Genomic DNA, 11,723 nt, shown 5'->3' with positions numbered 1-11,723 from the left:
AACACATGAAGTCTCCATTTATTCTGGGATGGGTTAGAGTAAGCCTCTGAGGCTGCCATCAGGCTGGCTGAGTTGTTGCCCAACATTGTATCCAGCAGTCTCAGGCCCGCGCAGTGCACAGCCAGCATGGGGCTCACAGGTGCAGATGGAATCCAGAAGCTCCCAACTATGCTGCAAAGGCCAGGCCTAGGGGTCCGGGTACATGCAGTGAGTCCTTGGGGCAGGGCCAGCCCTGCTGACTACACAAGCAAGGTTGGTGGTGAGACAAGGGGTGTGTGTTTCCCTGCCAGGACAGAGGGCAACACACAGGTGGGTGGCGACCCTCAAGGCTGACAGCATCCCTGCCCAGAGTGACAACCAGGGCCTACTAGCTCTACTAAATTCAGGGTGGCGGAAATCCTGGATGTGCCCCTTGTCATGGCTCAGAGGCCTCCTTTCATCCTAGTTCATCAAGCCCCAACACTTCCTCCCTGGGATCAGTACCAATCCCCTGCAAGGCCCTGCCCCTCCCTCCAACTTCATCCCAGTCAACCACACACGTCCAGTCGTGTAGTCTGTTGCCCTTCTTTCCTTCCTGGGGCATCCTGAGCCCTCTCGGATGGCGTGTGCCCAGTTCCAGCTCACGGACCTCCATGGCCCATCCACCAAGCACCCCATCGTATCAACTCGCCATGTAAGGGTGTGGACCCCTTCCCCGCTCATGGATGCTCCTGGTGGCCTCCACTGAACATGTAGGACACCGTCCACCCAAAGCATATTGGTCGAGGTGTCTCATTTCACAAGCCAGCTGTTGCCCAGCTCTTGCTGGGCCCGTTTGTAGGCCCTCCTGCAGGTCGGCTACCTGCGTTTGGAAGGCAACTAGCCTGGAAGGCCACTGTCAGTGCTCAAGGTGATAGCCACATATTCCTGAACCCGGTGTCGTCCTGTTGTAGCTGGGATACTGTCTCAGGCCAGCAGCACGACGGCATCATCAGCACTGGTGAGGATCGTGAGCGGGGTGAGGGCTCCAAGGGTGCTGTGCTCAGGAGCTGTTCTCTCCAGACACGTGCCTGCTGTGCCGCACATATGCAGCAGGGCGGGCGGGTGGAATCCATCCCTCGTGGTGGGTCTGCATTCAGAAACCTGAACGTGGTGGTGGTCACTGATCGGGAAACTGTAAGGGAAGTCCTGTGTTGAGAATGCAGGCGCCTGCCCAGAGTTTGGAGGTATTTAGCAGGTGGGGCCAGGAAGTGTCCCTCTCCATGAGTGTTGCAGGCAGGCATTCTCTCCTTAAACACAAGGTCTGCTGATCTCACAGGAGTCTCTTCTTGTCCCAACCCCTTAATGTGTCCAGGAGAGGAGACAGGACATGAACACATCCCATCAGAATCGGGGGTTAGGACCCATCCATCCTCATCCCTCCACTGTGTGCGCTGCTGGGATCTCGGGGTACTCCAGGCCACCTCTTCTCCCAGCCTTTCCTGGGAGGCGCCACTTGGTATCTGGAACCTCCTCTGCTCTAACACAAATGAGAATTCCTCAAAAGTTTTCTAGCACACAACTTGTTCTTTCACCTCTTTCACCTCTCCAAGAAAGTCAAACATGGTCCTTGCTTTTCCCAGTGGCCATGGTTACCCAAGCACAGGAGGCCAAGGCCTGGGGCTCAGGCCAGCAGAGCAGGATCTCTACAGACGTGTGGTCCCAGGCTTGGCCAGTACAGTTCTTCCTGGATGGCCGACACAGATCCTGGGGAAAGGCAATCCCAGCACTGCCCTGAAACCAGAGCTCCTCCTCCCTCCCCAGGCAGGGTGGAGAAGAGAAGGGCTGCTCTAGCATGGGGTCTCCACCTCCATACGCCTGATACTTTGATAGGGCAGGTCCCTGCTATGGGCCACTGTTCTGGGCAGCATAGTATGCTTGACAGCATCCTTGGCATCTATCCACCAGATCCCAGAGCACCCGCTACTAGCTGTTGACAACATCCTCCAAACATTGCAAAATTTCCCCTGGGAGGCAAGATTGCCTCAGATGGGAGAATCACACTCTAGGGAAATCTGCTGGTATGAGAACCCCAACTCCCCACTCCACTGAGCCTCCCAGATGGCGAGCAGGCTGCAGCTCCAGCACAGACACGAAGCTCCCTCCAGCCACTGACGGTCCATGGCTGGGGTTACCCAGGCCTCACCTGCCCTTTCTTTTGTAACTGCGTTATGTTCCACCACAGGCACGCCCCTACAGAAGACATCACTGTGTACTTAGAACTACACCAGAATCAGGGAGCAGAAAAAGCCTATTTTGTGATGGGTTCCCCAAGACCAGAATGGGCGCTGTAAGCCCCTCTGTAGACGGTGGGAGCCTGGAGCCTAGTGGGACACCGGGTCTACACAGCCCAGGGGACCAGGAACCAGCCTTCACTGAGCATGAGTAAAATGTCTGGAAGCCTGGAACTGGACCCTCTCTAAGGACCAGGGACCATCCTGATGGCCCACCCTGCTTTCCCAAGAGCAGGAATAGAGTGGGGAAACCTGCCCATTGCACTGCTGGTGGGTCAGACACCCAGGCCTAAGACGGGCGCAGTTTTGTTTTTCTTTATTTGTCTACATTCAGCTTAATTCAGATGTACTGCCTGAATGACCCAGACATAAAAAGAAACCCCCCACTCTTTCCCACTGGTTTTTAAAATAAAATCTTCACTTATAAAACTGAAACACTAAAGCATTAAAATACAGAAAGCTCGTTTAACTCACTTCACAAAAGCATTAACAAATGACGTATCCCTTCCGTAACTATTTAAAGACAAACTGAGTTACCACTAACACGAAGTGTGAATAGACAGAGGGATACTGAACTGCAAAAACTCAAAAACTCTACCCAGACAAAGTTGTAATGGCAACTAACAAACCATTGAAGACACGGAGTCCCAAACACGGCTAAATATGGGTCACAGGACGGGCCACAGGGTGACCCGCTGCACCTCACGACACAGCAACGTGGACGGGGTGGGGGCGGGGGCCTGGAGGGCCAGCTGACATGTTAACTGTGATGCATAAAACTCGATCTTCTGATGGGGAGTAAGTGCAGAAGGTAGAAATCTCCGCCCCGCGGGGGCTTATCTGTACTGGTAGTTCATGCTGTGGTCTGCGTTTCTGCCATAGCCGCCTTGTGAGGACTGGTAGGAGCTGGGAGGGCCACTGTAGTTCTGGCCGGACCCCGGGGAGTTGTAGTTCGACTGTGAGTAGCCTCCTAGGAGAGAGAGTGGTGGGTTAGAGCCGAGGGGCCCAGCCAGCGGGGCTCAGGTTAGGCAGCCCACACCCAAGCCTCGGCCAGGATGCAGGTGGGCAAGACTTGTGGGCTCCTGTGCGGCTCTGCCTGCCTACCACACATCACTGGATCAGGCTGGCACCAAGACTCTGAGAGGTGGGACCACTGTGACCCTCGTTTCTGGGAGAAGCTACCTGAGCCCAAGGCTGAGCTACTGGCCAGAACCGGGGGAACAGCTGTTTGGCCTTGGTGTCACCCACATTTCACTCAGGTACCAGGGGTTAAGCGTGGGGACACTGCTGGCTCTCCGGCTGCTCCCGAAAGCCTTAGCAGCTGCCAGTGCATCCGAGTGTGTGTTCTCACAGGGCCCACCTGCCACTGCAGCCCTGCCCACGCTGCTGTCTGCTCCCACCAGGTCCATATCCCGCTTCACAGCAGCTGCCAGGCCCCCCATGCTGTGCCACCAGGGGCTCCAGGCCCACCTTGTTTGCCTTGGTATGAGGAGCCGCCCCCAGAACCTCCGCCGTAGCCCCCGTGTGACCCTGGGTTGTAGGATGCCCCGCCTGAGCCGTAGCTGTTCCCGCCGCTTCGGCCTCCACTACCACTGTAGTCTGGGGGAGAGAAGACAGGATGGTTAAGGGGCCCCAGGAAAGACACACCTTGGGCGGCCCGGGGGCCTTGTGGTGCGCCTCGGACGCGGCCGGCCCCTGGCCCAGACCCTGGGCCTCTAACTCTTCTCCCTGCCTGCTTCAATGTCGCACATCAGCCCATCAGGTAAGTACCAGGGGCCAGCTGGAGCCCTGCAGGGTCACCTGGCCCTGGGCTGGGCTGGTCACCAAGCTCCAAAGCCCTGCTCTGGGGTGCCTTCCCATCTGTTCCTGGAGCCCAAACTTCCCAGCAGCAGCTGAGGAAGGGCTCGAGACCCCAGCAGCCGCCTCTCCTCAGCCAGCAGCACCAGACACACAGCACCCCCTTCTGACCCACCAGCACAGCCTCTGTCAAGTCCCTGGCCTGCTGCTGACAGCTGCTGGGTCCCAAGGACACACCTACTCAGCCCCACTGGGTCACTGGTGCAGCCCGGGCCTGCTGGGTCTGCGCATGAGGAAGCGGAAAGGCGGTGGCGGAGAGGTCAGGCTCTTGCAGGGGCTGGATGCAAAACTCTCTAGAGCAAGTCCCAGGAAGTCACCTTGCAGCCTCACCCACAGCCAGGGCCTCGAGACAGAGGCCTCAGCTACCCTGCCTTCGGAGAACACACCAGAGACAGTGGCGGAGACGGCACCATGAGGCCCCACGCCCCATCTTCCTAGCACCCGCCCGCTGCCAGCACCACTTGTCCTCCTCCTAAGGCCCTCAGCCAGAGGTCTGGGCAGTGCCGAGCTTCTGCCACTCCGTGGGCTGCACTGCTGGGGCCTGGACCCTGGCCCGGCCGAGGGGCTCTGGAAGCCAACTCACTGAATTTGCTCTCGTAGTTGTAGTCGGATCCGCCCCCGCCCCCGGGAGAGTTGTAGGAGTTCGAGTAGGAGTAGCTGCCTTGTCCATGGTTATAGCCTTTCTGCTTGCCCTGTGGAGGGCCATAGTTGCTGTAGGGGCTCTGGTTGTAGGACTGCTGCTGGCCCTGGTGGGACTGGTAGCCCGAGCCGTAGGAGGGCTTCTGCTGGCCCCCGTGCGGCTGCTTCTTCCCAGCGTGTTTTGGGGGCACCGGTGAGTTGTAGTTGTCACCTTGGTAGTAGGAGCCATAGCCGGAGGAGCCACCACCGCCCCCGCCGCCACCGCCACCGGCATTCCCAGAATGCCCTCCGTTGCTGTAGAACTGACCTAAACAGGGAGGCAGTGGGTCAGGCGGAGGACGGGAAAGGGCAGGGAGAAGGGAGGGAAGGGCAGGCGGCAGCCATGGGTCCTGAAGGCTGACCCACAAGCCCGGGTCAGAGGCAGTAGGACAAGGAGGGAAAGGAGTAGTGGCTCCGGTCCTTAGCACAGCCGTTTGGGCTGGCCCAGCCTTCAGCTCCACTCACCCAGCAGCTGATGACAACAATGGGGCTTTGCCAAGCAGCACGCGCCAGCAGCTTTTGCAGCGGATGTCAACATTACAATGAGATGGACTCCGAGCGCGGGATGACATTCACAGCTAGCTGACGGCTACCCAGAGATCCCCAATGGTGACAGGAAAAGCAAAGCCCCAGAGAAGCAGCTGCCACTCCCCTCCTCCCTGCTATGCTGGGAACAGGCTCCACAGGCACAGGCCTGGAGGCCCCTAAAAGATGCTATTTAAAGAGGCCCCTGGACCGTCATCATCCTGAGAAGACCAACTGGTCTGAGCTGGTTTGGTTCTTGGAAGACAAATCGAGACTCAGTCAATGATGCAGGCACCTCCCTTGCGATACTCATGCAAGCATGTGACTCAGGATGTGAGCAAGCCCCAGCCTGGCTGGCAGAGGGCACTGGCCACGGCTGGGGCAGGAAAGCCGGGTGAGGCCTAGACCTACAGCCCTAATGACTCCCGAGGCCCCTTCCTTGTCCCCAGCACAGCTGCTGGGTGCAGGTGGGGCTGAGCAGCAGGGCTGAAAGTGTGCAGTGCAGCCACTACATTCTCAGCCACCAGCTGAAAATGTAGCAGTGAGACCCCACTTCTGGTCACTAGGTTTGTCAATACACGGCCCCGCCAGAGGCTCGAGTGGAACAAAGGGGACGGCACTGGCTGAGGGAATGCTGCACCCCAAGCCTTGCAAGGGAGCCCCACACAGGGAGTCTCCACAGTGGGTGTGGGAAGGCTCAGAGGGTGGGTGAGGTGGGAGGCTGGGTCATGGTGGTGGCTCTCCAGCCAAGCTGGCCAACGCCCAAGTGCTCACCAGGCACAGCTGAGTTCCTGGGCTCTCAGAGCGGGTCGGCTTGTGAATGCAGCCACCTTTGCCCAGTCAGGCTGCCCAGACCTCCAGGCCCAGGGTGGGTGGGAGGGAAGGCGAGGCTGTCACGCTGCCTGTCCTTCCTTCCCAGACTGAGGACACTAAGGGCCCACCGCCTCCTGGGTAGGGTAACTGGGAGTCCTCACGTGCCTCCACCCACTGGAGATGTGTACCCCACGCTGGTGTGGTGGGCTGCCTGCATGACAACGTGGACAGAACTATCTGTAACCTTCAGTTTGTGTTCTTCAGGCAGGCCTCCTCCCTCGCCCGCCATCACAAAGCCAAGACACCAAGGGGGACGATGTGTCCCACAATGCCAGAAAGCGAACATGCGGCAGCTCAGCGAGGAGACTGGGAGGATGGGATCTTCAGAACCCCCACACCAGGACCCACACCCCACAGCCCCACAGCCCCAGCTTCCCCAGTGTCCTGCACTGAGCACACCACCTCGCCCCGCCTGAAGCCGGGAATGAATGAAGACGCAAGGGCCGAGGGCTTGTTACTTTCACATGTATTGATTAAAAAAAAATAAAGGGGAGGGGGAGTTTTCAACGTCATTCAGGATAACTATTTTCCTGGTATAAAAAGACATTATTCTCAAACAATAACTTTCTAAAAAAAAAATACATCATGCAATCAAAGTTTTAAAAAGTTTCACTGAATGTTTCAAACCTCTGGGAACAAATCATGTAGTAACCATTTTGACCAGTTTTTGCCTGAATAAACGCAAAATCTTGCAAGTCAACACAGATGCAGGCTTTGCTGCAAAAAGAACCGCTGATCAGAGCCAAAACCAGTTTCCAAGGAGGGCACCTGCCAGAAAACAGGGGCCTCAGTAGAGAGCCAGAATGACTCCGTGTGTTTGCACAGACAATCTTCTACGCCTTTGGAGTCTGTGGCAGCTGCACACCCAGCAGCACCACCTCTGCCCAAGCAAAAGCCAGTCCTTTACTGGAGAAGCAGGGAACATCACGGTTCTTTCTCCTCAATTACTTTTAAAGTCCCATTAAACTAAAAAGCAACAAAAAAATCCAGAATCCCATGCATCTGCAGCTGTAATTAAGACTTGCAAAATTTCACGTCATCTACCCCTTAAAGCCTGTCTGTTTCTTGCACTAATAATGGAAGCACAGTTTTGATACCTTTGAGAGTTCACTCTCTAGCTAAACCAGCCACAAAATATCGCATTCCCAAACAAGAACCCACCAGAGCATTACAAGAGGCGGGAGAAGTTAATTCAGCGCAATATACAATTCCCCACATGTTCCCAACGTTTTAACATGCTCGCAATAAGAAAAAAAGCCGGTTTCTCTGGATTCAGATGTGGTGAAATCGTTTTCATCACTGTCAAAGGCATCAACCAGATTTGGGAGTTTGTTAAAAGGTTAAAAATTCATACAAAACCTGCTGTAAATTAAGACAAAGGTAGATTAAAATGCGTCATTGTCTGTCTCTTTAAATAAAGTAATGCTTTCCATAAAAAGCAAAGGTGGGCTTTTGCCTTGATGCCGAACAACGCTGTCTCTAGAATTCTGTGCAATTCTGCACAAAAATACATTCTCTGAAAAAATTGTTTTCCACTTATTGTGAACTTCAATAGGACCAAGTTCAAAGGCAAATCACGATAAAAACTGCCATTGTCTTAAATTCTGCAGGCTAAGAGTTTCAGACAAGCTGCGGTGAAAAGCCACGGTTGAGAAACCCAGTGAAGCACAGGGACACAGCACGGACACTTTGGGTTTTGGAGTTGGAGGAAATTGGAGTAAAAAGTTGATTTTGTGTGCAATACTTTTAGACGCTCTAGGAAGACCCAAAATCATGATAGCCGTAGCAGTCTGTGAAAAAGTCACCTACAAAAGGGGGAGACAGAGCAGAGAGAAGAAATTAGAATTCTTTTGAAAAAGGGCACAGAGCGCCACATTTGAAATTCATGTTTTAGATTTCTCTGCTCCTGTAACCCCCCAATGAAGGCTCCTTCTCAAGACAAGAGCTGTGCACTGGCCGGAAAAGCGTATTCACAAGATTGGTGCTTCGCATGGCTTAAAGCAGAGAAATTTAAAATTCTAACTTTTAAGGAACTTTGCAGTTACACGAGTTCGTGTGTTAACACAATCAATCCCACTGTGGGGCCGGGAAGGGGTGGGGGTCGAGGGCCGTCTGACCTAATCACCGCAAAAAGGTGTGTGCCCCTTCTACAGCCTCCTCGAGGCTGCTCTGGCCACCCTTTGCTAACTCAGGCCCAGAAGCTACACTGCGGCTGCTTCCCAGGTCAGACAGACAGAAACGCACACTTACTGTAGCCTGCTGTCGCCGAGTTGCCTCCGTACCCATAGCTTCCATACCCAGCACCTGGAAAGGGAAAGACAGGGTTACCGGGGTCCAGCAGTGTCTCCGGCCCACCCCAGGAGCCCCACACATTTGTTCCCAGAGCATGCACGTGGGGAAGGCGGGGACAGTGCAGTATGAGGGCCCTTACCGGCATTCATGTAGCCTCCGTGGTTGGCGCCACCAAATCCTCGCCCGCGCCCTCGTCCCCGGATGTTCCCGCCTCTTCCCCGCCCTCGAAGGTTGGGGGGTGGGGGCACTTCGTTGTGCATGGGGCCTCCCATGCCGAAGCCAGGGTTATGTGGCTAGAAGAGAACACAGGGAAGTGACATTCCCTTCATGCTCACACTGCAGAAGAACCCATGCCCGGGCCAGGAGGTTCAAGGGCCAATGCTCACCTTAGCAGCAAATTTCGGTCCCCCTCTGACGGGTACTGGGGCTCTCTTCTTTTTGTTGGCATCAAGGGCGAGAGGGGTGTCAGGGAAAAGCTTTTCTAGGGCAGCAAGAGCAGCGTAGGCCTTCGCCACCTTTTTGTTGGAACCAGCACCTTGGAACTTCTGTCCATCCACTTCAACCTGGAAAGTGCAGACAGAGATGACTCAGTGCCTCCCTCCAGGGGCAGGGGGACCCCAGGCCTCCCCATGGGACTGCCCCAGCAGGCAGCTTCAGGCTGCGCACCTCCATGACGAAGCGCTTGTCGTGGCTGCCCCCGGTCTCGGAGATGAGCTCGTACTTGAGCCCACGCCTCTTCTCGTTCAGCTCCATGACTGGGTTCTTGCCGTGCTTTGTCAGGATCGGCCCCTGCTGTTTTACGTTCTCAGGGAAAACAGAAAAGAAGACCGACAAACTCAGCTATGGGCATTCCAGCCACATGGGAGGAGTGGCAGGACTGAGGCGGGGCCTCTGCCCTTCATACACTGCCAGCCCTTGCCAGAGTCTCCACTGACTCTAGTGAGGGCCTTCCAGCAATGTGCCCCCTTCCTGTGCCTCCCCTCTGAACAGCACGTTATCAACCCAAGGCCACCCCAGTGTAGCCTAGGATGCTGGGACAACATCCACAAGGCCCTCCCCGACACAGCTCGGAAGGCAGCACCCAGCTTCCTGTGCGGACTTCTGGCCTGAAAGGTCCACTTTTTGGGGCAAATTAACAAGGACAAGTAACCACTTCACTGACAGGACACATGGCTGCCTGCTCTGTCCAGACAGTCACTCCCAGCGCCCACCATGTGCTCACCTCGGCAGTGGCATCTGAGGGAAAGGCCGCACTAGGGGTGGAGACAGCTTCTACCACTGGGGCGGGGGCCACCACTGCTGGCTTCGCCTCGGTCTCCTCAGCCGAGTCCTCCCCCTTGCTCGAGTCCCTGCCTTCAGCACCCGTCGGCAAGCCCATGTCCTGTAACACCTGCAGAGGTGGCAAGACCCCCAAGGCCCCAGTGAAGCAGGGCTCAGCCCGGGAGCCATGCATGCAGGGCCTCCCCATGGCCTACAGGCACCTACCCGGGAAGCCATCTGGAGGAGGGCTGTTTCCTTTCAGCTCCTGCTCCCAGGAGGCCCTAATGCCCCAATCATGTTTGGGGACCCCTCTGCCTGCCAGCCACAGTGGGAAGGCATTCTTGCCACATGTGACTTGGCAAATACCCGCCATCTAACCATGTGTGTTTTTAGAATCACATGCCCTCCCTGAGAGACAATGGCTCAGAAGGGGCCCAAAACAAAGACCATGGTTCTGCTATTAGAGGACAGTGATGCTGGCCACACTTACCTTAACGGCCACGTGCAGCTTGGCCGTCTTTTTGGAGGGCCCAGAGGCCTCGAATGAATTGCCATCAACCTCCACAGACATGGTAAAGATGGGGGCATGGACGGGCCCAGTCTGGGACACCAGCTTGTACTGCAGCCCTGGCTTCAGCTGGTTCAACCGCATCAGGGCATTCATAGCTTGGGGGGGCTCTGCCTTCTCCTCTACAGAGAGAATAGCAAGGTGGCTCTGGATCAGCATGATGGCAGGTCTCCACGAGAGCTCTGCCAATCCTAACCCCCAGGGCTGCCTCTGTGGCATAACACAGTGGGTGGGGCAGCCACATAAACTGAGCCCAGCTTGCACCTCTCCTGTGGCCTCCAGCTGTAGCACCACCATCCTACTCATCTTCCACATCCCCAATCATGCCTCATCATTGTTAAAAGGACTCAGAAATCACAAGTGAGAAAAATGAAACAAAAGCAGCCGTCCCATAGCTTCAGGGTGAGCCTTCACAGGACCAGATGGATAAAGCAGCAGCACTAGTGGAGGTCTGCACCTTCCTGCTTTTTTACCTATTTAGTTTCTAAAATTTTTCAACACTGATTTTAAGCAAGGTCTCGCTCTGTTGCCCAGGCTGGAGTGCAGTTGCTCACTGCAACCTCTACCTCCCAGGCTCAAGCCATCCTCCCATCTCAGCCTCCCAAGTAGCTGGCACTACAGGTGTGCCACCACACCCAGCTAATTTTTGTATTTTTTGTAGAGACGGGGTTTCGCCATGTTGCCCAGGCTGGTGGCCTCAAAACTCCTGAGCTCAAGCGATTCTCCCGCCTCGGCCTCCCAAAGTGCTGGGATTACAGGCGTGAGCCACCGCGCCCGGCCTGTACCTTTCTTCTGAATCTTCTTCTTCTTTTTGCTGGGCGACTTCTCCTCCCCGTCCTCCTCCATTGGGCGTTTCATGGGCGTAATGGCATAGGTGGTGCTTGGTGGGATCTGAACTGCAAGGAGAGACCAGGGCATGGCTGGGAGATGCAGATGGTGACTCTTCCTGGAGCCCCAGCCATCAGGCAACCGCCGCAGGCTTACCGGTGTAGTCCACTGGGTTTTCATTCTTTGGTTTCTTGGGCATCTTGGAAGGCAGAGGGTCCATGCCCAGGACTTTATGGAGCTGGCCGAAGGCAGCGAGCCGCAGTGCGTGCTGGAGAAGGGGAAGAGGCTCTGACTCAGCTGCCCTGTGCTCCCGGCCATGGAGTGTGCGCTCACTACTGCCTTCTGAGGAGGGGCAGAGCTGAAGGGCTGCTAATGGTCTCCCTTACGACAGCAAGGGGTCCCCCACCAGCCAGGGGAGAGCCTGACTGCTCAAGCCCAGCCTCGCTGTGGGGGAAGGCCAGCCTGTGACCACCCCCCTTCCAAAGGAATACAGGAGACCCCAACCTGGGGACTGGTTGCCACACGGAGCCATGTGGTGGCCTGCAGGGGAAGGTCCCCCGGAGCAGTCCGCACAGCAAACACATCTCCCA

General features: G+C 56.0%; 1 protein-coding gene across 14 annotated transcripts in view; it reads right to left on the bottom strand.

The window, feature by feature from the left end:
• ILF3 (interleukin enhancer binding factor 3) overlaps nucleotides 1-11,723 on the bottom strand; it is a 40,504-nt gene continuing 28,781 nt past the window's right edge. For 3 of the 14 annotated variants that reach the window (XM_004060006.3, XM_019015112.3, XM_019015111.4), the window contains exons 10-20: nucleotides 11,290-11,401; nucleotides 11,091-11,201; nucleotides 10,228-10,427; nucleotides 9,700-9,867; nucleotides 9,144-9,281; nucleotides 8,864-9,040; nucleotides 8,617-8,770; nucleotides 8,436-8,489; nucleotides 4,693-5,055; nucleotides 3,723-3,851; nucleotides 1-3,222 (exon numbers count right to left, since the gene is read on the bottom strand). In XM_004060006.3, the coding sequence (XP_004060054.1) occupies nucleotides 3,089-3,222; nucleotides 3,723-3,851; nucleotides 4,693-5,055; nucleotides 8,436-8,489; nucleotides 8,617-8,770; nucleotides 8,864-9,040; nucleotides 9,144-9,281; nucleotides 9,700-9,867; nucleotides 10,228-10,427; nucleotides 11,091-11,201; nucleotides 11,290-11,401 (1,740 nt within the window). In that variant the 3' untranslated portion in view covers nucleotides 1-3,088. Of the gene's footprint in view, nucleotides 3,223-3,722; nucleotides 3,852-4,692; nucleotides 5,056-6,636; nucleotides 7,991-8,435; nucleotides 8,490-8,616; nucleotides 8,771-8,863; nucleotides 9,041-9,143; nucleotides 9,282-9,699; nucleotides 9,868-10,227; nucleotides 10,428-11,090; nucleotides 11,202-11,289; nucleotides 11,402-11,723 lie in introns of those variants that run through there. The other 11 variants (XM_004060007.4, XM_055371654.2, XM_055371655.2 and 8 more) reach the window with 6 other exon arrangements.

The sequence above is a fragment of the Gorilla gorilla genome, chromosome 20 (genome assembly GCF_029281585.2).
Source record: "Gorilla gorilla gorilla isolate KB3781 chromosome 20, NHGRI_mGorGor1-v2.1_pri, whole genome shotgun sequence".
Classification (NCBI taxonomy): Eukaryota; Metazoa; Chordata; class Mammalia; order Primates; family Hominidae; genus Gorilla; species Gorilla gorilla.
This window is presented reverse-complemented; position numbering and strand designations above follow the sequence as displayed.